General features: G+C 36.4%; 1 protein-coding gene across 1 annotated transcript; it reads left to right on the forward strand.

Annotated features, from left to right (window-relative positions):
• Positions 1-311: 311 nt before the first annotated feature.
• On the forward strand, positions 312-26,872 carry LOC106074420 (uncharacterized). The gene is made up of 10 exons (XM_056029983.1): positions 312-662; positions 1,104-1,241; positions 4,871-5,050; positions 6,117-6,299; positions 7,452-7,679; positions 9,513-9,734; positions 14,309-14,440; positions 17,754-17,879; positions 21,324-21,563; positions 23,767-26,872. The coding sequence occupies exons 1-10, from the start codon at positions 602-604 to the stop codon at positions 23,874-23,876; spliced, it is 1,620 nt and encodes a 539-aa protein (XP_055885958.1). The 5' UTR covers positions 312-601; the 3' UTR covers positions 23,877-26,872.

Raw genomic sequence — 26,872 nt, forward strand, 5'->3', positions numbered from 1 at the left:
ATGTATGTACATTTCTATCTATCTATCTATCTATCTATCTATCTATCTATCTATCTATCTATCTATCTACCCCCCTCTCTCTCTACCCCTCTCTCTCTCTCTTTATATATATATATATATATATATATATATATATATATATATATATATATATATATATATATATATATATATATATATATATATATATATATATATATATATATATAAAACTTCCTCGTAAGAATTTAAGGCGTCACTACATATGACCTTAACATCGTCTGCCTTATAGATCGCAAGGTCTGAAAGGGGGAACTATAATTTTTATTTTACGGTAAATTTAATAACCCTAGTTTTGCATTGAAACAAAAAATAGACCATAGTATTATTGACTTACCACCGCATAACAGCAGAGATTGTATTTTAAGCTTAATATATTTAACATGGCACTGTATATAGTGTAAATTATTTGTGTCCTGATCTGTTAAATTTCAGCTTTTTGCACTAGAGGAAGAGGTTTATCACTTGTGCTGCATTCAGCTCGCTTTTCATCGTTCCTAAGTGGATATGTTCTTTTGCCATGGAATCAGATTAAATTCTACTCAATCTACATGACGACTCAATGGGGTTCTTAGCACAGTTTACAATATGGTTTATACTGTGGACACGTTTGAAATATCTAGGTGAGTGTAACCATCAATAGTATTTGAGTGCCAGATGTGATAATCTTTTGTTTTTTTGGTGCTTGATATAAAGATGTCTTGATGTTACGATGAGGTTTTGTTGGTCAGACAATGCGTTTGTGATGTTGTAATTTAGTGCAAGTTTCTACTTATAAACAATTACTGAACACTCAAATTTGATCGCTATGCCAGAGATTCAAATACAAACTATTAATTCAAACAATAAAGATACACAAACAATAAATACAAATAATAAATAATACATAATTTAGAAAACCAGGAATTACACTAGTAAAATACACATTGTACAATACAATTAAACAACCACGGATTCCAATATACTTGTCCATCATATGTGATAGATGTCTTATATAATTAACACACTTAGAACTTTCACATAGTAACTTAATAATTGTTTTTTCTTTTGAATTTATTTCAAAGCGGCTCAATGTCCTGTCGGCTGGTTTGGTTCCAAGTGTCAGTACATGTGTCACTGTGAAAGAAATTCCATGTGTGACAGTGATGGTCGATGTCCGACAAAATGTATCACAGGCTGGTTTGGTCCGGGATGTCAGTACGGTAAAAAATGATAAGAAAAACTGTCGTATGGTATCAAATTTTAACGTATCATATTGTTATGATCCACTGTATCGCGTTCGTTGCAAACACCGCTCAACACAACACATCTAATTCAAGAACTAGACAGAAAGAGCTCCAAAATAAGTAAATCAATAAATATATTTTTCTAATTGTACATAACTCTACTGGTCTCTCTGTCTACTCTAAGACTAGTACTGTTTCACACTGGACTCACAGTATTAGCCTGACAGTGGACAAACATTATTGGTCTGACTTCATAGTGGACTTACAGTATCGGTCTCACTTCACAGTGGACTAACAGTATCGATCTGACTTCAAAGGGGACTAACAGTATCGATCTGACTTCAAAGTGGACTAACAATATCGTCTGACTTCAAAGTGGACTAACAGTATCGATCTGAATTCAAAGGGGACTAACAGTATCGGTCTGACTTCAAAGTGGACTAACAGTATCGATCTGACTTCACAGCGGACTAACAGTATCGATCTGACTTCAAAGTGGACTAACAGTATTGATCTGACTTCATAGTGGACTAACAGTATCGATCTGACTTCACAGCGGACTAACAGTATCGATCTGACTTCACAGCGGACTAACAGTATCGATCTGACTTCATAGTGGACTAACAGTATCGATCTGACTACAAAGCGGACTAACAGTATTGATCTGACTTCATAGTGGACTAACAGTATCGATCTGACTTTACAGCGGACTAACAGTATCGATCTGACTTCAAAGTGGACTAACAGTATTGATCTGACTTCATAGTGGACTAACAGTATCGATCTGACTTCACAGCGGACTAACAGTATCGATCTGACTTCACAGCGGACTAACAGTATCGATCTGACTTCATAGTGGACTAACAGTATCGATCTGACTACAAAGCGGACTAACAGTATTGATCTGACTTCATAGTGGACTAACAGTATCGATCTGACTTCACAGCGGACTAACAGTATCGATCTGACTTCACAGTGGACTAACAGTATCGATATAACGTCCAAGGGGACTAACAGTATCGATCTGACTTCAAAGTGGACTAACAGTATCGATCTGACTTCATAGTGGACTAACAGTATCGATCTGACTTCAAAGGGGACTAACAGTATCGATCTGACTTCAAAGTGGACTAACAATATCGGTCTGACTTCAAAGTGGACTAACAGTATCGATCTGACTTCAAAGGGGACTAACAGTATCGATCTGACTTCAAAGTGGACTAACAGTATCGATCTGACTTCACAGCGGACTAACAGTATCGATCTGACTTCACAGCGGACTAACAGTATCGATATAACATCAAAGGGGACTAACAGTATCGATCTGATTTCATAGTGGACTAACAGTATCGATCTGACTTCACAGCGGACTAACAGTATCAATCTGACTTCATAGTGGACTAACAGTATCGATCTGACTTCACAGCGGACTAACAGTATCGATCTGACTTCACAGCGGACTAACAGTATCGATCTGACTTCACAGCGGACAAACAGTATCGATCTGACTTCACAGTGGACTAACAGTATCGATATGACTTCAAAGGGGACTAACAGTATCGATCTGACTTCATTGTGGACTAACAGTATCGATCTGACTTCATAGTGGACTAACAGTATCGATCTGACTTCACAGCGGACTAACATTATCAATCTGACTTCAGAGCGGACAAACAGTATCGATCTGACTTCACAGTGGTCTAACAGTATCGATCTGACTTCACAGCGGACTAATAGTATCGATCTGACTTCATAGGGGACTAACAGTATCGATCTGACTTCACAGCGGACTAACAGTATCGATCTGACTTCATAGTGGACTAACAGTATCGATCTGACTTCACAGCGGACTAACAGTATCGATATGACTTCAAAGGGGACTAACAGTATCGATCTGACTTCAAAGTTGACTAACAGTACTGGAATAACTACCAGTCCTCATACCATGATCATATCACTGGTTTACATTTTAAGCACTGTCCCTCCTTCATTGACACGTGACCGCTAAGCAAACTGACCTGTGCTAATGGCCTGTGTCACTTGTGTCCAGCTAATCGCAGACACAGTTAACCCTTTCGAGTCGCCAGTGCAATTATAACAATATTAGTCGACCCGCGGCGTAGCATACGCCGCTATTTTGCTGGGCCGGTCTTATTCCACTGCAACCTAAGCGACCGAAGGATCCGCACTTTCATGGGACCCGCGCTAGTTCAAGGTGTATAGATTATTAAATTAAACCATTTTATAACTTAAAACAGATTTCCCGCGCCTTCCTGTCGATTTACCAGGAGCTCCTGGAAATTTCCCGAAATTGCAAAATATAAGAAAATATATAGATAAAAATTGTAATTTTGATGTGTCATTCAATATGGAAAACGCCAATCCTACGCGCTATTAATAAAAACGGCATTATGTATTAGCCGTAAATGTGTAATCAGGTGAAAGAAGCTTCTCGCGCCTCAAACTAATGAAGAATTACTTGAGGTCAACTATTCTCAAAGATAGATTGAAACATTTGGTAATTTTTGCTATTGAGCGGGATCTATGTAGGAAACAGAATTATTATGATATACTGTATGACTTTGCTACACGCAAGGCTCGTTTAAGTAATTCTGTACCTAGTAAAGAATGAATAAAATGCATAGACGAATTTATTTTCTAATGCAAACTCTTAAATTTCACTTATTGTCCGCTTCCCTACCCAAACTATTTAGTGTTTGTAAAATGTTTGTAAAATGTTTGACATGTTTAGGATTGTTCCTTCAGAGTTGACGATAGTTTAAATCCTAGTCCAAACCTCCCGCAAGACGAAGGGGGATGGGAGCCGGCAGGGTTTGACAGTCCAACGCGCGGCCATCCGTAGTGAGCTGTGAAAACGTGTTCTCCCCCCCCCCCTCCCTTCGTGGACTATGCGCAGAAATAAGAGAGTGATCTTTCCTTTACTTCTCGTTTAAACTGTTGAGGGAAGAAGAGAATTATATATATAGATAGATCATAGTGTATAATATTTAGACACACACATGGGTATTGTGCTGTATCCTAATTATATAACATTGCATAGTCACGTGGAACATTGCTCTCATACTTAATCTTAGAAATCATTGCCTGGTGGCTGACTGGTCGTGCGGTATGCTCACTGGGCTAGCGTTCGGACTTATCGATGGTCCCGGGTTCAAACCCTGACCGCTGCTCTCCCACGTCGTTCTGCAAACTGGGCTTGGACTAGGACTGCGGTTCTCAACCTTTTATGCTCGGTGATCCCTTTTTACAATCCACCACTCTGCCGCGACCCCCCCCCCCCCACACACACATACACACAAACACACATACAGCAATAGAAGAGTAGACAATTTTCGATGGTCTTAGGCGACCCCTGGCAAATCGTCATTCGACCCCAAAGGGGGTCGCGACCCACAGGTTGAGAACCCCTGGACTAGGAAGTATATTATCTTCAATTCTGAAAGAACATCCTAATTATGTAAAATATTTCACAAAAACATCATTTTATTAAAAAAATTTTTTAAATATTTCTAGAATCTCAGTTTTTATAAAAAGGTCTATATTTTTTATTAATAATTTTTCATTTGAAAAACCTATTTTTTAAGAGGACCTGGTGACTGTTGATGGCACACAAATCTTTACGTCTGCTGGCTCGGGTACTACGTCATGGTTGACTGATCGAGACGTGACAACATGCAACGAAGATCCGGGTCTTGACGCTATTACAGTGCAATGGGATAAACCTTATCCTTTCACATGGTTAAGACTACAAGCTAAAAATGCATGTAAATATTTTCATTTTTTTTTGTGTAATTAAACAGGATACAGCTGTTTCATTGTTCTAATGCATTATTTTTCATTTCTTCTATAATGATTTAAAAATTACCAAAAGCTAGCACCCTTAGCCATGAAATGGCTACTCTTATTTTTCAACAACTTTGGCATTTCCAGCTAGATGACTGAATAAAAGGTGACTTTAAGATAAACAGCTTAAAAAAAAGTAAAGTAAAGTTTTCTTTTCAGACCTTGTGGTCTATAGGGCAGATGATGTAATGGTCATGTTTCAGTGGCCTACGGTTAACAAGGGTGTCATGTGGCCAGCACAACGACCAACCGCTTTTCCCCAATTAATGTCAGGTACCCATTAGAGCTGGGTGGACTCAGAGGCGCCCAAGGAATCCCGAAATTAAAAACCCCAGTCTTCACCAGGATTCGAACCCGGGACCCAAGGTTCAGAAGCCAAACGCTTTACCGCTCAGTCACCGAGCCTCCAAGACAAACAGCTTACGCTTGTCAAAATAGTTTCATCTCCGTCTGCTAGAATTCAATGTTGTACACTTCATTGAATGGTCAAAGATCCAAAGTCTCGATGACCTTCTCTCTATCTCATTATTTCTTTCTCTCACTCTGCGTCTCTTTCAGTATCTCTCCCCTTCTCTTGCTCACTCTTTCTCTTTCTTTCTACTTGTTACTCACTCTCTCTGTCTCTGTCTGTTACATCCCTACTCATGTATGTAGCTCAGTGTTTCCCAAACTGTCAATTCGCTATCCTTTGTGTTCCGAGAGGCCTGACTAGGTTTAACTAGTAGGCCGCCACGTGAATTAATTTCTGTAAAAAAAAAAAAAAAATAAGCAAAGTGTTCCGCTAAATACTCTGAATGTGCGAAGTGTTCCGTTAAGGATAAAGTTTGGGAAACACTGATTTAGCTCAACCTTTTGTCATTAAAAACTCTAGACCCAGTGCTTATAAAAGTGCAGTACTCATAGGCATTTAAACAAAAGTCTAATTATTAAATTGTGTGAATAATTACACTAGATTGCTTTTTTAATACCTATTATTTCTTCCCACAGCTAATTTGCAATTGCATTTTGTATTTACAAGTTCCAATATATCATACAGTTGTGTAAATCAACTTCTAGCTATTGTTGACACACTGACCGTAGACTACAGATGTGAGGTCAATAATACAATAACGAGTCTAAGAGTTACGGGACCTGGTCTCAATGGACTGTGCTCGTTATACGTCAGTGGTGGTATGAAATGAGCTTATTTTCTTTATTGCACTTTGTAGAAACTCGTAACTCTAAATGCTTTACTTTATGTTTAGGTTCCTTTGTCATTATTCTTAATATTATGCAATTTACTAAAACCATTTTTGTATACGAAATGAAATTAATTTATTTGAAAGCGTGTTTTGCAAACGAGGAGCCTCACACACACTAGCCACATTGTAAACTATATCTAACACTTTAAAAAAAAAAAAGAAAAAAAAAAAACTAAATCTAACACTTCCCAAATCATTTGAACAATTCTCCGACACGTCCGTATCTTGAGTTTTTAATTTAACAATGAAGTTATGCTTCAAATCAATCAAATAAAATTGTATAACTATTACCACCATGTCATCGAAGCCAGACTAATTGAGAAATAGCATTACAATAACAATATATAAACATAATACTCTTTAACACCAAAACATTGAACACCGTTATGATAAATGATAAGATAAGATAATTTTTATTGATCTAATCAAATGGAAATTCAGTTTGACTACAATTAACAACCTCAGCGTCGTAACTATTGTACAATAACAATATACATGAAAAATTCGAACATTCATACACTAAACACATACACATTCACAACCAGTGCTTTATGAATTAGGACTTCCATGTACTTGTCAATGACGACAGATAATCTTGTAACACTCTGACCGAAATTGGGATAAAGCATTTTTTTATAGGAATATACAGTTAAATAAAATTCCCCTTTCAGACCTTGTGATCTATTGGGCTGATGATGTGAAAAGGTCATCTGTTCCTGCGGCCTACGGTTAACAAGATGTGGCTAGCATAACGACCAACCGCCCTTGCTTCACCCCCCAACTAATGTCCGGTACCCATCAGAGCTGGGTGGACTCTGAGGCGCCCAAAGAGCACGGGAAAAAAAACAGTCTTAACCAGGATTCGAATCCTGGTCTACTTGTTCGAAAGCCAGGCGATTTACTCTGGCATTTAGGAATATAGAGCAATACAAATATAGTAAAAAAAACAACAACTCGCGATTGCATTGAAAAGTTGGGAACATTTTAAAATATCATTAATATATTAATTAAATATTTAATTATACTTTTGTTACTATGGAAGTGAATAAAAATTGTTTTGGTTATTTCTTTTTTATTTCAGATCGCAATGTTGCTTTAAAACAACCCTCAGATCAGACGGGGACTTATCAGGAGTCTAATTTTTTTTATACTTCTTCCTTGGCGGTTGATGGTGATACCAATCCATACTTTCTACAAAATAAATGCACTCACACCACTCAAGACTCAACACGAAGTGTCTATCCAGCAAGCTGGACACTAACACTGGACACCGCACGAGTGGTCAGCAGGATTACAATATATAACAGAGGTAGATTATTACAAAATTTATTATCAGCCTTGTCTGTCTTGTACACTATTTGTCCACATTATTTCTCCACACCCCAATCTCTGGTCAAGTGGAATTTGTGCACATTGTCCTTAACGAAACATACATCCCTTTTTTGACGTTGTTACTGTTTATGTGGTTGTTACTGTTTATGTGGTTGTTACTGTTTATGTGGTTGTTACTGTTTATGTGGTTGTTACTGTTGACATGGTTGCTACTGCTGATATTACTGCTGATGTTGTTGTTATTGTTGTTGTTACTGTTGACGTTGTTACTGTTGATCTTGTTACTGTCTATGTGGTTGTTACTGTTGACATGGTTGCTACTGCTTATGTTACTGCTGATGTTGTTGTTATTGTTGTTACTGTAGATATTGCTGTTACTGCTGAGGTGATTATTACTACTGATGTTACTGTTGATGTTGTTGTTAATTGTTCATATTGTTACTCTTGATCTTCTTGCTACTGTTGATGTTACTGTTGATGTTACTGTTGATGTTACTGTTGATGTTACTGTTGATGTTACTGTTGATGTTACTGTTGATGTTACTGTTGGCGTTGTTGTAACTGTTGTTTTTACTATTATTGTTGTTAATGTTTTTGATCCGGATTTAATTAACTCAACCGTGTCCATTTTGATCTTCTAACAGTTTTTCCAGGCTATAAATATAGATCCAGTTATAGATGTCCTAATATATGTTTACAGGGTTAATCATCTTAAAACATTTATTAGAAAATATATCTGAATATAAACAATTAAGCCAAAAGAAAAATGACCAAAAAAATAAAACAAGAAAACATTTTTAAATATATATTAAAAAAAGACAATACCTCCATTATACGATTTAAAATATAAAAAAAAAATGGATTAAAAAAAAATTGGTTCCAACCTGGTATCGAACCGGTTATTTCTACAACGTCAGCTGCTTGAACAAACAATGTTACCAATTCGACCAAAGGTCAGTGCTTACTTACTTCAACTTAGATCTTCACGCGACATTCGGCATATTGGGTTGCAAGCTGTCTCCACAAAGATCTGTCTTCGCCAATTTTTGTGTTTAATATGATGGATAAGGCTTCTGGAGTCAAACATAAAGAAAAATCAGGCGCCGGTTACCTTGAGGCAGCTTGTAGTACACGATGCTACAGCCTCGCAGTCAACCTAGACGCCGCTATTCAGAATCCGTATCAGCTTACTGCATTATAGGCGACACCGTAACGATGTGATGATTCATTGTCGTTTCACGGCTGAAGAACCCTTGTAATAGGATAGACTAGCATAATACGTTTCCATGCAACGTGATACCTGGATGATTTCTCAAAGACAAATTAATATAAAAAAAAAACAACATATTTATTACGCGTGACCCGTGGGACTTCATTTGAGTATCTCTGTTTTTTGTGAAACAATTAAACGAAATAATAATGTTATAAAAAAGCTAATGAGTGAATGTAAAAATAGTATGAATGGAGCTATCAAAATAGCTAATCGACCTAAATCCATTTTTTAATAAAAATAATTGTTTGTAGGCCTACATATACTTAGATTTCGATCTAAAGTCTAGATACTATTATAATAGATGTATACCTACTATTATAAGATACTACATTATATTCAATGGCTCAAGAATTATTGTATGTTAGTATATTTAATATCCACCATATAGAGTCTCATGTAGCTTTTCCAATCATAGTGTGTTTGCTGTTGCGCATGCCTGGAGAACGAGGGAGGAGGGTTAGAGAGACTGCGTGCTTGGTGTCCCGCATGGATGGGTGCCGTAGAGAATTACATATATATATGTGACTTTTTTTTCAGCCGACTGTTGCAGTGATAGACTCGAAAGTTTTAAACTAGAGTCACTGGACACTAACAATCACACAGTATGGACATACGAGGGTCCAGTCAACGCGTCACTGGTCTATAAATTAAACACTCTGCAGCAGAAACCTGTCAAGAAGATATTAATTTTAGCAACTAAGAATGACACTCGATATCATATGGCTATACTTACTTTGTGCGAAGTCTTTGTGTTTGGAGGTAAGTTTCTGTCATTGATAAATCATTATTATCGCCGAGGACAGAAGCAGACGGCGAAAAGGAAATCTTTATCGACCACCGGTGGACAAAGGTTATGCTTGCTTTGGATGTGGCAAAATATGTAGGTCACAGTGGGGCTGCGTATCAATGGAAAATACTGCATTCGTCATTAATCTTCGGACTCGAAGACAAGCATTATAATTATCGGCGCTTGATTTCCAGCTAAACAAAACGGTATGAGGTCGGAATAATCAACAAGCAATAGTTATCTAAAGGAGAAGAACTCCGCCCTTAAACTATATCAATAATGTTCAAGTTATTTCCCTTTTACGATATCAAACCAAATAATACATTACCAATAATGAATTGACTAATTGATAAATTTAATTTCTTTATTTCTTATTTTGTTACGTAGAATAAATAACTGTTTGAAGTTGAACCAAGAAGTATGATGGAGACATAGCATTGACACTTAAAGAGACTAAACCAAACACATTAAACCAGGGGTTCTCAACCTGTGGGTCGCGACCCCCTTTGGGGTCGATTGACGATTTGCCAGGGGTCGCCAAAGACCATTGAAAAAATGGATTGTTATTGTCTATTCTTCTAATGCTGTGTGTGCGAGAGGGGGGGGGGGTCGCGGCTAAGTGGGGGATTGTAAAAAGGGGTCGCCGAGCATAAAAGGTTGAGAACCGCTGCATTAAACCATATATGTGAATAGTGTTAGTTTCCTTTGTTAGTATCAAATAAAAATAATCAATTTTCAGTAATTAATTATCAAATCGCTAAGTTTTTAAATAGATTCATGTCTTGACTATGCAAATGTATAATTCCGCGAAGTTTCAGCTGAAAGAACTTGCCCAGAGTATAGCCGAACATTCCGGGCTCACATAGGTCTCACCAGCCACATGAGGAGGCAGATGACCCCAGTACAAAGCCCTCAGCCCCCTGGAAGACAAAAGTGGCAATGTCAGAGCCACAATGGACGAAATATATAAACCATACTAATCAATAGCAATTGTTAAAGGAATAAAGTCACTGTAAGGAACGTAAGGCTTATCGAAGGGAAATAATTATTATCATTTATTTGTGTTGTTATCGGTCGTTGACTTGTAGCACCAAAGTACTGGCAGACAATTAACCGTTGCAGGCGTTATATTTATTTCTAAATTGATAAAACTTCAAATAACTTGAATATTATATAAGTAAATAAAACTTAATTTATAAGATAAACGAAATTAAGTTGGAATGAAATAAAATAAAGTAGTAGAATCTGGTAAAAAATATTTATTATTTAAATTGAACTCACTACTATAAGACAACCTTTCTGTCTCACGTTCTGGAGTCATCTCCCCTAACTAAGACCATGTGAGGACAATGTCACCAATGCTACATCATTCAGAACCAATCGCTAACCGCAGTTACCTGTTCTTACTGTCACCATAGAAACACACACATTTCAAAACAACCTAAAGATTACAGCTCTTAGTTACATATCTATAAAATTGTTAATCAAGTTTCTACATTTAATAATTATAAAGATTATTATTATTATTATTATTATGTTAGAAAAGAAGGAGAAGTCATTCTCTGGCGCTGCTACGGTCGAGTATCTCTAGACAGAAACAAAATTCATCGTAGTCCCTTTAACAGTTTCCACTGAGGAATTTTTCTGGTGATGTGGCAGGTCTGCAGCAGTACCGCCCTCTAACAGGCAACAAGAATGTTCCTAGGAATATTAAGGGTCTTGAATGGTATCTTATCCTCTTATAATACAGACGCTACTTCAAAAAAGATGATTAAGTCCTACGCGTCATGTTTGTTTGTAAAATGTTTTACATGTTTCGGATGTTCCTTCAGAGTTGAAGATAATTAATTCCTAGTCCAAACCTCCCGCAGGACGACGGGGGATGGGAGCGGGCAGGGTTTGAACCCTCGACCATCGATAAATCTGAACGACAGTCCAGCGCGCAAACCGCACGACCAGGCAGCCATGCATATTAACCAATGACTTAAAATTCTGCCAAGTCACTGGTTTTCCTGGCTAGCTCAAGGCAATCATGGTATTCGACATTGATGTTTTTCATTTCCGTGTGTCTTTAGACAGTGGTATTGCAATGTCAAAAATGGTAGAGTTTTTTTCTTAATAAATATTATTATTATTATTATGTTAGAAATGAACGAGTAGTCATTCTCTGGCGCTGCCAGGGTCGAGTTTCGCTAAAGAGAAACAAAATTCATCGTAGTCCCTTTAACAGTTTCCACTGAGGAATTTTCTGGTGATGTGGCAGGTCTGCAGCAGTACCGCCCTCTGACAGGCAACGAAGATGTTCCTAGGAATGTTAAGGGCCTTGAAGGTGTCTGTGAGGTCAGTTGTTATTATCCCCTCGGTTGATATAACAATGGGGTATATTGTTATTTTGGACAATTTCCATAGACGCTTAATCTCCAAGCCTAGGTTCCCATATTTTCTTTGTTTTTCTATCTCAGTTTTTCTTAAATTATGAGACAGTGGTACGGCGATATCGATAATGGTAGCGGTTTTTTCTTTTTTATCGATGAACAGCAGATCCGGGCGTTTGAAATCTACCGTTTTGTCGGTCAGAATAGGCCTATCCCAGTACAGCAGATGATCAGTAGACTCGAGAACCTCTTGCGGAGAGTATTTATAATAAGGGGGAGTGTCCTTATCGATCAATTTGTACATCAAAGCCAGGTGTTGGTGTATTAACTTTGCAACTTGGTTATGGCGACCTAGGTAGGCTGATTCTGATAGGGCTGGACATCCTGCCATAATGTGTTCAATCGACTCGCCCACATTTCCACATTTTCGGCATTTGTCGACAACATTGAGTTTCAGGATATGCTTCTCGTAATTTTTTGTCCTGATTACTCTGTCCTGTATTGCTGTGACAAAGCCTTCTGTTTCAGGGTAGAGATGACCTGCTTTGAGCCATGTTAAGGAAGCAGCCTTGTCGATGTTGTCCCCATGTAATGAAGCCGGAAATTTTCCGTGGAGTGTTTTTTCTTCCCATTGGCGAATCTCATGCCCTACGTCGTCCAAACCGATATTGACATCAGAATTGTGTAGGTTCAGAGGGGTTGCATCGGAGTCGTATTTCCGTAGGAAGGAAACTAATTTGTTGCTGGAGGCGAGCAGTTTTGATCGTATTTTTAAAACTTGCATCTTACACAATTTGAAGATGTTCTGCAATCCACGACCCCCATCCTTCCTGGGCAGGTATAACCTTATGGTGGAGGACTTGGGGTGTAGGCATCGAAACTTGGTTAGTAATTTTCTAGTGAGTCTGTCAATGTCATGTAGGTCGGTGTCAGTTCATTTGATCACACCGAACGTGTAAAGGAGCACAGGGACGGCCCAGCTGTTAATTGCAGTGATGAGATTACTGCCAGACAGTTTGGTGTTGAGGATTTTATTAACTCTTTGTCTATATTTGCCAAGAAAGTCCTCTTTTAATTTCTTATGGTTTATCTTGGCATTCTGGTTTATTCCAAGATATTTATAAAGAGAGGCAGAGTTCAATTCCTCGATGCCTTCAAATGCAATGTTGGTGTTCGTTGCCTTGCCCTTTTTAATGCTTATGATGCCACACTTATCCAGACCAAAAGACATACAGATATCGTCACTAAAGCATTTTACCGTTTTGATTAAGGTGTGTAATTTTTGCTCGGTTTCTTCATATAGCTTTAGATCCTCCATGTATAATAAGTGGGACACACATTTTGTACATTTAGTGTCAACCCTAAAACCGTTTGTAGAGTCTTGGAGTAATGTAGATAGAGGATTAATCGCTAGGCAGAACCAGAGTGGAGATAGTGAGTCACCCTGGTATATACCTCTTCTTATGTGCACAGAACCTAGTTTATCACGATTTAGGTGCAGGTTTATCTTCCAATTATTCATACAGACTTTTAATAGTTGTTTTACTCTTGGGTTGATTCTATGGATGTCCAGGGTTTTTAAAAGCCAATCATGCGGAACTGAATCGAAAGCTTTTTTGTAGTCGATGTAACACATGTATTATTATTATTATTATTATTATTATTTTTATTATTATTATCAAACAAAAAATAATAATTTGCACTAAATAATTAACTAATATTTTAATTTTTACATCGATTCGTGTATTGTTATCGACTATAACTATGCATACATCTCTCATAAAGTATCATATTATTTCCCTTGTTTCGAATTTAAAAAAAAATTAATCAGTTACTGACTATTAATCAAATAATTCTTTAATTTTTTTCATTTTGAAATGGTTCATATCCTGTCACGTGCAATGAATAATTGTGCAAAATTGTAACTTATTCTGAGATCTGGAAATGGGAGAAAACAACATATTCAAACTTTTTACCAGACAGACAAGTGAGTTGATGAAAGCTTTGTAAAAACAATATCATGAGTTTTTCGGAAAGTTAAAATTTATATACGATTTTTTAAAAAAATACAATATGTTAATTAAAATACACATTACAGGATAAGATATAGGCTTATTCTATATAAAAACATAGCGATTTAGTTTTTTAATTTATTTTATTTTAATTTTCAGACTGTGAACTAGGAACATGGGGGCTTGAATGCGCAAGCCCCTGCCCGGCAGAATGTAGATATTCGTGCAAGCAAGATACAGGAACATGTTATCAATGCCTAGGGTATCTGGATCCTCCTCATTGTAGTAAAGGTAATTACTTAATTAGATCCTCTCTAGCCGTTCGAAGCATTAGTCGGTAAGCTGGCTCCGTAAAGATGTGTCACTGGCTATGTTTCAAGCCTCTTCCCACCTGGTACCTGTTGTCCACTGCTTTGAGGTCCTCCATGAAGGTTAACGCCTATACGAGGACGTTTCTGTTTGCAAGTTTCTGGAATTGTCCTGCATGTCATTGCAATTCTTGGTGTGTGTAGTTCATTCTGTTGGAGAACCTCATGCGACAGCTCAGTCACCACAACAAGCAGTCCTGTCCCATTAAGGCATCGGATTTCTTTTCTACATGTAATAAAAAGACATGTTTATTTTAATAGGTCCAGAGATGACTTTTTTAATGGCTTGGATAATAATTCCTACATAGATGCCATTTTATTAAATTTACCTTCTAATAAAAAATCGTCATTATGATTTGATGCTGTATCTTTCAGTAAATCTCTTATTTAACTCACATTTAGAATATACATTGTAAAAAAAAAATTGTCTAATGTGGGTTTAAGAAAGGGAAGTTATGATTGCTTTTGTATGTATATGATGTCACGCTTCACTGCACCCAAAAACGACTAACCAGCTGTACCTGAACAGTGCGTATTGTAATGACACGACGCGTAGAAGTTTGGGTTGATTGGGGTTTTCCGTATTGACGTGACGAGAAATTAAAAAGTAAGAACGGAAATAGAGTCGTAACGGACAAGAAGGATGCCACCAAGTTAGCAACGACAGAGGACTGTCCCCTTTTCTTATGCATTAAAGTGTTTGAGGTTTATCAGCTGTGATTGATTCAATTTATCTTCTATGTTTAATATGTTGTTGTGTCTGCAACGAACATCGCGTACAACATCAACATTCATAGATAGACTTATCAACATACAGACCATCAACAGTGTGGAATGTGCGCGGGAGATTTACGAAGATTACTCCAGATAAGCTTGATTTGCAGAAAGATGATGAAGGGTCACCGTGAATGATGTGGAACTGATCAAACTTACTATAGGTGACGGAAACACTATACGATGCTACATAACAAACCAGGTGGGTTGGTTGGTCGCTGGATCGTGCACCGTCGCGCATCATTAGTCATTGCTTAATGTGTTTTTTCAATTATAATCATTAGTCATTTAATTGAATTGAGTTTGAAAGCATCTAAACTACGAAGTTACAAAGACAGTTTGTGTTTCCAAACAAAAATCCCCTTCCCCCCCCCCTTAGTCCGCTCAGGCAGATAAAAAGGCAGGTTTCAATATTTTCATTAAAGAATATCAGAAACTATGAAATACAAGCCTTATTATTATTGTCTTGACAAGATAAAATAGATAGTATTTTCTCATAACCATTAAATATTATAGCGCCAAGTACTCAAAATTGAGACTTTCTGAATCATGACGCCTATTAAAACAGACGCTGTATGAAAATGAAATAGAAACGAAACAAGGTCATAATCATAGACTATATATTACATGGACTGCCAAAACTAAGCAATAAACCTATATTTTTCAATAAATAAGTCCCGTTCACCTAGGCGTCCTTAGTTGCATGATCAAATTGACTTCCTGTAGATTTGTTTTACTACATAAAGAAACCATTCCCGAAGATTTTTACCGCCACTTTTACAGCAAATCATGAATGGAAACGTAATTGTCATAGAAGATGTTACAGATGTAAGTGTGAACAAACCAATATGTGACTTAGGTCTATAACTGTAAAGCTTTATAACTGATGTTCTTAGCCAATATAGACTAATTAGCCAAGCCTGTATTTCGTGTATTTTCTTGTTTACCACATTAATCGAATTGTGATGCCAGTTTGGATTATTTTTTTTATCTCATAGACAATTTACACATATGTCGTTTGGTAATCTAATAGACAATTTACACATATCTCGTTTGGTAATCTCATAGACAATTTACACATATCTCGTATGGTGAATGAACATATGCCAAAATAAGTCTTATTTAGACTAGATCTTGATTCTCTGGGTTTAACAGACACTCAAACATGATGATCAATCTAGCAACTTGACGGTTTTGACATTCAAAATATTATTAGTCATAATTTTGTTAACAGCACTATAGTGATAGCCAGATTTTTATAAAAACAAATTCTGATTTTATCGGTGTGGTATATTGTATTTACATGAATAGTGTTCTAACTTGTTTATTAATAAAATAAAGAAACTATATAGTAGTGTGTACGGTCGTACTTGAAGATGAAGTTTATAGCCATAGGTCACTACATGTATTTGTGTGAAAGTCTACATGTTTATGTGCACAATCACTTTGTATTGATTCTATAATTTTAGTGGGCGAAGAAATATTTGGAACAATATCAGATCTTTTTATAGCTTTTAGAAGAATTGGATGTTATTTGGGATTCTAGTTAGTTAAAAAAAAACACTAATAACTTGAAGGCCGAAATTTTAATGCAGATTTTTCATTTAGTCATAAATACATCATTGATTTAATTTTTTTATGGTTGATTTTCCATTACTATAGATCTAAACAAAAGTTGGTAAAGAGTAAAGGCTTATTGACTCACTATTGTTATTTTATATAGACCGACTCACTCGCAGACTTAACTTATATCACCCATTATAAACAAAGTTAATAAATGACACTCTCAAAAATGTATTGACTCTTTCAGTAAATCTCTTATTTAAGTCACATTTAGAATATACATTGTAAAAAAAAAATAATTGTCTAATATGATGAAAAAAAAATCACTTTCTATTGAAGTAGGTGCTGTCTTCTATGTCAGCTAAGGCAAATTGGCGCCTAAGCTGGTCTTGAAAGCGAAGGCGCGGCGGCAACGTGCACCTTTTATGATGAACCGTGCTCCCTCGCGAGTGTTTGATCCCTAGCCGACACCCTTTTATTGGCACGTTGGTACGACAGTTGGGACGCTTTCGACAAGGGCAGAGAGCTACATAGACAGACGAGTAGACCAGACCGAAAGGACGCGTGGTGTGAGCTCTGCCATGCGGAGCAGGCAGTCCTAGCCCTGTTCCGAGTCGGGCGCGTACTTTGGATGGTGGAAGGAGAACTACGGCACACGGTGCCGCCAATGCGTCGAGGACGACGAGACAATAGAGCACATTCTTTATGAATGCCGAGCTCTGCATGGGGGACGATCGGGACAAGGAATTGAGAAAGAGAGAATACTGGTCTATGTGCGGCAAGAGGCCTGTCCTTGTACGGGGATAGGTGACTTTGCAACTCACTTCCCGCTTCCTCTTTCGTGCTCTAAGGGAGTAATTCTCAGCATGGTAAATTTCTCATTGTTTATTATCGTACAGAATGTGCTTCAGGGAAATGGGGACACAACTGCAGTTATGAATGTAACAATCTATGCTTGCAACAAACGTGTGACAGAGTTACTGGACTTTGCCATCAACAAGTTCCAACTACTGCTTCGACCTTAGGTAAACGATGAGTACTACAGTAAATAACTACTGTATATAAGTAGCACTTCTTTGACCTTAGGTAAAAGCTGAAAGCTACTATAAACAACTACTATATCTAATTTGCGCTCATAGGGATTTATAGCTAGAGAAGAATCAATTTTTACTGTTTTATAATTAAAAGCATAATATCTAATGAATTTCCTATTTTAAGTTAAAGATACATTGTTTCAGTGATGTAAAGCACAAAAAAAAAAAAAAGTCGCTTATTTCAGCTTATAGTATACTTATAGTAATACACTTATAATGTCTTTTATAAAATGTAACGATTTCTGCTGAATTAAAATATACTGCTCCTTTTGTTTCGAAAGACAATTGGATGCGCCTAGATGAGTCAATTAAAATATTAAAATAAAATATATTTAAATACAACTAAATGTGTACAAAGATAAATTATATATACAAGAATAATATAATTCTAAAAGTAAAAAAAAAAAAAAAAAAAATTAAAAAAAAAAAAAAGTTTTTATAAGGGGAAACACTGCACATTTATAGCCACAAATCTAAATGATGTAAGATTTGTTTACCTTTATCAATATAAGACAAAACTAATTGAACACCTGTAATTAAGTAAGTAGTTATATGATTAATTAATTGGTGTTAGTCGGGCAGACTGACGAGGTGAGTTTAGATAAGCTTGGTGGAAAACGAGCCAACTAGATTAAACAACACATTAGATCTCTTCTTAACCAACAGACCTGGATTAGTAGTTGATTATGATATTATCCCTGGTCTATCAGACCATGAGATCATAAAAATACACAGTCAGATAAAAGCAGTAGCCAATATAAAACCCAAAAGAAAAATCTTACTCTGGAATAAATGTAACCTAACACAACTACACCAAGCTGCATTAAACTTTCAACAAACATTCTTATTAGAAAAAGACATTAACCATCCAGTTGATGACCTCTGGAATTTCATTAAAAACCATCTTAAAAGCATTATAGAAAATCAAATACCAACTAAATACACATCAAACAAAATAAATAAATGCTGGTTTAATAATAGACTAAAGAAGCTTTGTAAACAGAAGGAAAACCTATATAGAAAATTTAAAGAAACTAATGCAGAAAGAGTTTACAAAAAGTATATAAAAATTAAACACTTAACCCAAAAAGTAAGCAGACAGCTGCAGAGTGAATACATAAACAATGTAATATCTAAAGACAACAACAAAAACCTATGGTCATACATTAAGTCTAAGAAAATGGAAACAACAGGCGTAGCGCCATTAAAAGATGAACATAACATAATACATAATGATAATGAAACTAAAGCAAACATTCTAAACAAATACTTTGCATCAGCATTCTCAGCCCCAGGAGACAAAGACATATTACTGAATTTGAACCAAGTAGACAACATAAAAGATATAGTAGTACAAGAAAATGGAATTCAAAAACTATTAGCCAACACCAAACCAAATAAAGCTTCTGGACCTGATGGTATTCCAGCTAGATTACTCAAAGAACTAAGTAATGAGCTAGCCCCAGTGTTCAAAATACTCTTTCAGGCTTCTCTTAACCAGGGCAGAGTACCAAAGGACTGGAAAGAAGCTAATGTCACCCCCCTATTTAAAAAAGGAGAAAAATCTGACCCAGGAAACTACAGACCAGTATCACTTACCAGCATCACATGTAAAATCCTAGAACACATAATATGTAGCAACATCATAAACCACTTAGACAAACATAATGTCCTCACACCATACCAACATGGCTTTAGGAAATATAGATCATGTGAAACACAACTAATAGGACTAATTGATGATTTTTCAAAAGGTTTAGATAATAGTGAACAAATAGATGCTATCTTACTAGATTTTTCTAAGGCTTTTGACAAAGTTCACCACCATAGTTTGCTTAAAAAATTAAAATATTTCGGCATTAATGGTCCACTGCATCAGTGGATTAAAGACTTTCTGATAGGGAGAGAACAAACTGTAATAATAAATGGCTCTAAATCAACACCGATAACAGTAAACTCAGGTGTACCTCAAGGAACAGTCTTGGGTCCACTACTATTTTTAATTTACATAAATGATTTACCAAATTGCATTACTTCAGGAACAAAAGTTAGATTATTTGCAGACGATTGCATAATATATAGAACAATAAAAACAACACAAGACACAGATATTTTACAAAGAGAATTAGATGAATTACAGAAATGGGAATCAAATTGGAGCATGTCTTTCCACCCAGAAAAATGTCAGTTGTTAAGAGTAACAAAAAAACTAAAACAAATTAATTCCACTTATCTTATTCATGGCAAACCAGTAACACAGACTAAAAACGCAAAATACCTAGGTGTTATAATAAATGAAAAACTGTCATGGAATCCACATATTGATGAAACTACAAAAAAATCAAACAAAGCATTAGGATTTATTAAAAGCAATTTCTATAAATCAAATAAGAACATAAAACTAAAATGTTATTTAACCTTGGTTAGGCCAATAATAGAATATGCATCCTCTGTTTGGGACCCCTCAACTCAAGAAAACATTAAGAAACTAGAACAGACACAAAATAGAGCAGTGCGATTCATAACAAACGAATATTCACATTTGACTAGAGTAACACCTTTAGTAAAATCACTAAATTTAGAAAGCCTTCAGGACAGAAGGCTCAAAAGTAAAGTAGCAATAATACATAAAACACTGAACCATAATCTTCAAATACAAAAACAAAATTTAATAAAATACTCTGAAAGACACAAAGATAAAGGCACATTCCTCATCCCATATGCTAGGACAAATTTGTACAAATACTCCTTCTTCCCTAGTGCTATTAGAGCATGGAATGGGTTGCCTGAGCTAGCCAGGAAAACCAGTGACTTGGCAGAATTTAAGTCATTGGTTAATATGCATGACTAAATGCATGACGCGTAGGACGTAATCATCTTCTTTTTTGAAGTAACGTCTGTATTATATAAGATAAGAAGAAGAAGAGAATGTTTTTGAGTCCTATTTTATATAAATATTAAAACACTATTTTAAAAGAATTGTGTACATTACAATTGTATATGTAGCCTCTGTTTTTACTCACGGATGACAAAGCACTACTTTATATGTATCGGTTATTGTATATTTAAAATGTGTATTAAATCTTTGGTATTAACTAGAGGCTATAAGTACGCTTTAACTTGGCTTATCTTGGTTACCTATGAAGGAGGCTCGAGGTTCGACACCCGACTCGGGCAGAGTTGTTTTCACTGAACGCCTAAAGGCAGCACGGAAAACCTGCTCCTAGATACCCCCTCCCCCCCACTGGTCCACAAATGAGATTGGACCATAGCGCTATGAGCTAAGCATGAAAGTAGCGCTATATAAAAGCGACTATTATTATTATTATTATTATTATTATTATTAATCCAATAAACTTTGTAGTATTCTTCTAGTTTCAGAGTCCTGCAGTTCCTTAGGTTTGGGCGCTGGAATAGGTATAGGCATTGCTGTTGGTGTGATCAGTGTGATATTAGTTGAAATAGCTCTATACTTCGTATTTATCAAGCGTAGACAACCAGCAGAGGCTATGAACGACCCCGTAGATATGAAAGAAGGGAGGCAAATTCAACAGTATGACACCGTGAAAGAAAATACCCCGGATAAACCACACTATGAAAGCGTGGACTCAAACGGTAACTCTATAACTAATTTGATAAAATAAATGATAATGGGAAGCGTGGTCGAGAGGCCAAGTGCGCTTGAACTTGGATTGACTACCAAGAAGGTTCGACACTCGACTCGGGCAGAGTTGTGTTTACTGAGCGCCTAAAGGCAGCACGGAAAACCAACTCCTAGATACCCCCCCCCCTCCCCACTGGTCCACAAAAGAGATTGAACCAAAAGCGCTCTGAGCAACGCTATAAGCATGAAAGTAGCGCTATATATATAAATAGCTATAATGATAATATATTAGATTGAAATCGCCGTTACATCTTTCATACGGTTCCTGGAGTAAATACCTCTGTAATGTACAGATTGTGCCTAAAATTTGTATGATAAGATTAGAAATATAAAGAGAGCACATGTTATTGAACGCTTGCCTTCAGAGGCGCCCCCCATTTAAACGCAATACAGTAATCGAAGCAGGTAAAAAAAAGCAGATTTCAATTTTTTTAGATTGCTACCTGTGACGTAATGTCACGAGTCGAGTCTGTGACCTATTTCGACCAGTTTCTAGAAGCTCGAGGTCAAGCCAGTGCTGTCCAGCGTAAACAAGTTAATTTTAGGCATTCGATCACAGTCATCACACATATTAGGCCATGGCATCTGTATCTCTCTCTTGGGTAATACTTCAAACATCACGAGATAGTCTTGTCTTCGAGTCCGAAGATTAGTGTGGAATATTTTCCGTGGCTGTAACCTACATATTTTTCCACAACCAGGGCAAGCATAACCATTGGTCGCAGATGAGCGACTTAGATTTTCTTTTCGCCGTCTGCGTCTGTCCTCGGCAGCGGATTTTCTTTTGGTCTCAAATGTGTATCTCGCGGAGCACATGGCATATCGCGGAGCGATATATTCCGTCAAACTCTCGCCTGAAGGCGTCCAAGATATAGTAAAGTAAAGTTTGCCTTTCAGACCTTGAGATCTACGACGCAGATGATGTTAAGGTCATCTGTTTCTATGGCCAACGGTTTTGGAGCAGGGTGTCATGTGGCCAGCACAACGACCAACCGCCTTTACTTTCCCAACTAAAGTCAGGTACCCATTAGAGTTGGGTGGACTCAGGGACGCACTAAAAATCCCGATATTCAAAATCCCAGCCTTCACTGAGATTCGAGCCCAGGACCTTAGGTTCGGAAGCCGAACCACTCTACACCCCTCCCCGTCCAAGATATAATAACACTTTAATTACCATTAAGCTGCGCATGAGTTCAACAGTCCAATAACGAGATATACAGAATTACATTTTTTTTTTTACTTCTGTTCATTGCCAGATGTTTAAATCTAAAAGATAGCCAGTAACTATCGATTCATTAAACCATAGCAAAAAAAAAAGGAACTTACTGTTCATTTCATAAGCTACACATTGTTTAATACGTATTTAGTATGAATAAACTAAATTATCTAGTATAACTTCGCAATCAACAATTTCTTCACAAGATTTCTCTCGTGATTTTTTGCTTACTCAATTGCATAGCTTGTTGTTTTTTTTCTCCTGGTTATAAGTGTTCTTTACATTATTTTTAAATTCGTGTGTTTTAGATACACACAGGTTCAAAGCTGGCTGGTTACAGCATCCTTAGATTTACAAACCACTGTGCACGTACCTGTATACAAGTTGTATAGTACTATAAAATTATTAAGCATTTATAGCATTATAATTATTTTGTAATTACTAATTATATTTGTTGCTAAATTATATTTGGTATATAAATATTTTCTAATAGGTCTAGACTTTTATGTATACGAGCCTAGGTGTTGTTTATTTTTTTTTGCTTTTTTTTTTTGGTTGTTGTTGCTAAATTCTATTTTCTAAATAGAAATTTCAAATAGTTGAAGGCTTTTACATATAGGTAGGATAGACTTGTGTAGTGTCCGGCTAGATCTAGATATTGAACAGTGGCGTAGCTAGAGTGGGGAAGGAGGGGGGGAATTTAAATAGTTTCCGGGCCCTCACTTGAGAGGAGCCCCTAAATGAGTGTTTGAACATGTTTTTAACATTATATATTAAATGTTACGCCAAATGCAGGGGACCCCCCAAAGAGGTCAAACCCCGCGGGCCCCCAAAATAATTGCAAATGCGTAGCTACGTCACAGATATTGAATCAAAATTTAGAAATCTAAATGTACCGCACAAACTATATTTAAACAATGCGACACACTCTGTTTCAGACATGGAGAAGACTCTAGAGACAAAAGCGTCTTCGTCAATAAACTCTTCACCTTATGAAAACGAATCGACACAGTATGAAACCTACAGTCTTAAAAATGTGTATAGATAATGTAATGGGTAGATAATGTAATGGGTAGACATTACGCTCAGAACGAGTATAATTAATCAAATAAAACTTTAGACATTTGAAATAATCTACGATTAAAGATAGACTCCAATCGTGGATTTAAAAATGTTTAAATGTATTAAAATTGTGTTCATAACCTACAGAACAGAACATATGTTGTGACATTTAAAAACACACTTCAGTGATTTTTTATTAAACAAAATTACTGCTCCTACTAGAATATACAATTCACCATATGTATCAATTTTATACATGCTATCATAATAAAATATAATACATAAATGATATTATGACATTTTAAATTGTGTCGACATTAGCACAAGAGGTCAAAATCATTTTTAGATATTTTAATCAGTATATTTCAATAATAAGTTCGGTAACAATAATTACCTAAATTCTAACTCATGGCTCAAGCCGACATAATAACCACTCTGCTAGTAATGTGCGCATGACAGTAGTCAAATATATAGTAATGTTATCTTTGTTTTAAACTCACTATAAAGCGGCGACCTGTAATGGGTTTCAAAAATTGTCATGGACAGGGGGTTGTTAATGAGGATAAGCTAATATTGTCTATAAAATACTCAAATTATGGGGACTAATTCAGCTTACACCTAGACTTTAGTCAGGTACAATTTCTTTTCCTTGTTCGAGATACCAAACCAATTAATAATTTAACAATAGTTAATAGACTTATAGATTAGTACTTTTTTTGTATTGATTCTTGTTTTTTTTTTCGGGTAAAATAAATAATTGTGCAAAATTTCCACTTGATTCGAGCGTTGGAGAATTAACGTGTACAAACTTTTTACCGAACAGACAGAAATAGTGAGTTGATATAAGCTTTGTAATAACAAACTATCAACAGTGGCGTAGCTAGAGTGGAGGGAGGAGGGAGGAGAATTTGAAACCCCCCTACCCGGGCCCCCTTTTGACGAGGTGACCCTAAATGAGTTGTTGTTTTTTTTACATTAAAAATTAAATATTACGCAAAATGCAGGGGCCCCAAAGAGGTAAAGCCCCCCCCCCACCCACCCACGCGGGCCCAAAACGATGGAAAATTCCTAGCTACGCCCCTGACTATCGAGTGGTTCGTTAATTAAAAAAATATAATAGAGCAGGATCTCCTGAGGTCATTTACATCCAATTGTACTCAGTGCACGAGCCTCCTTGTCCATTATCTATACATGGGAAGCGTGGATATTTACAGACTTTCATTTTTGTACTAAGATTAAGTAACTACTAGAAATAAAATATTGTAAATTTTAAATAGTACATACAATGTACATTCTCATTTAAAAAAAACAAACATTTATAAACATATAGTTTGGATGAGACGGAGAGACCAGTTTGATACATCGGTACACGGTTGACTCGGGAGTACTATTATCTACGCAGTGTTTCACAAAGTGGGGTAGGCGTAACCCCATGGGTACGGAAAGACTTTAGAGGGGGTTGCACCTCATTAACTAGACTGGGTTTTTTTTAAAGCACCCATTTATTATGTTCATTCTTCTCCTAGACGCAAGGCTAGGGGGTTCTCAGCGTTTCAAAAATTATAAAAGGGGTACACCTTAGTCAAACATTTGAGAAACACTCCTCTACGGGGAAGCACGTGTATAGCTGGTATTACGTTGTACATTATTGGCTGTTGTTTTACTAGATATTAAATTGTTACTTTATTTGGGAGCCTTGAGTTTCCAAGTTCTTTAAGTTGGTAATGTTGTGTGGTGCAGTGTTTGCAGTGAGCCTGGTTAGTGAGAGTCGTCACAATGTATCCGTATTAATAAATCATTTTTTCAACTTGATTGTAGAAATGTATTTTTTTTTTACATTTTTTAAACACACTTTATATGAACGAAGTGGTCGTCTCCTTTCCATTAGAACTAAAACAGAAAGATTTTAAAACTCCTTTATCCCACTTCCGGTCAGAGTGTTACAAGGTCATCTCTCGTCATCGAGAAGGTCATAGAAGTCTAATTTATAAAGCGCTGGTTGTGAGTGTGTATGTGTTTCGTGTGTGAATGTTGTTCGTATTTTCATCAAAATTGTTATTGTTACAGTCAGGGGCGGACTGGCTATATGGGCATTCGGGCAAATGCCAGGTAGCCCGGTACCCAAATGGGCCGGTAGGGTCACCTAAAGGTCCACATGAATGCCACTTTGGTACGTATTAAATTGTTAATGGCTTTATAACATTCTATGAGCGTCGTGTTAAAAAAATCGTTTATAGACTACATTATAGGTCCTAAATAGTCCTAATACTAATTTAATTTAAGACATTTTCCAAAATAATGTAATAGCCTACATCCGTAGAGAAGTGCAACTTGTAAGCTTCATCCTTTTAGGGCCTCCACACTTAGCGACGAAAAAGCAACATGGGGCCTTCATGTCTTACAAAGATATATAGTATGCGTACAGTTATAGATACATTATTAAACTTAACATAACGATTTTGAGAACAGGTAAGCCTAAAATTGGAGGCCCATCGTATGATATACAATTTATGGGCCGGAGTGTATAGACATGCCTGGGCCGATTTTGACACCCAGTCCACCCCTGGTTACAGTAGTTACGCTGAGGTGGTTAAGTGTAGTCAAACTGAATTTCCATTAGATTGAACCAATAAAAATTGTTCTATATTATCATATCATATCTTAAGTAAATAATATTAATTAAGTTATTCTGTAACCTGTTGTGGTATTATTAACGGTCGTTGACTAGTAGTACGATACTACTGGCAGACAACTAAACCGCTGGAGGCGTATTATATCTCAACTAATGAAACTTCAGTAACTTATTTGTGGACAATACTAAATATAACTTTTATTATCATATAGACAAAATCAAGTTGATATGAGATAAAATAAATGTTATAGACTTAAGTAATAATATTTTTTAACAAAATCTATTTCACTTCAGTAACACAACCTTTCAGTCTCACGTTCTGTCCTAAGACCGCTGACGACAATGGCACC

Source organism: Biomphalaria glabrata, chromosome 5 (assembly GCF_947242115.1).
Source record: "Biomphalaria glabrata chromosome 5, xgBioGlab47.1, whole genome shotgun sequence".
In the NCBI taxonomy this organism is placed as follows: domain Eukaryota; kingdom Metazoa; phylum Mollusca; class Gastropoda; family Planorbidae; genus Biomphalaria; species Biomphalaria glabrata.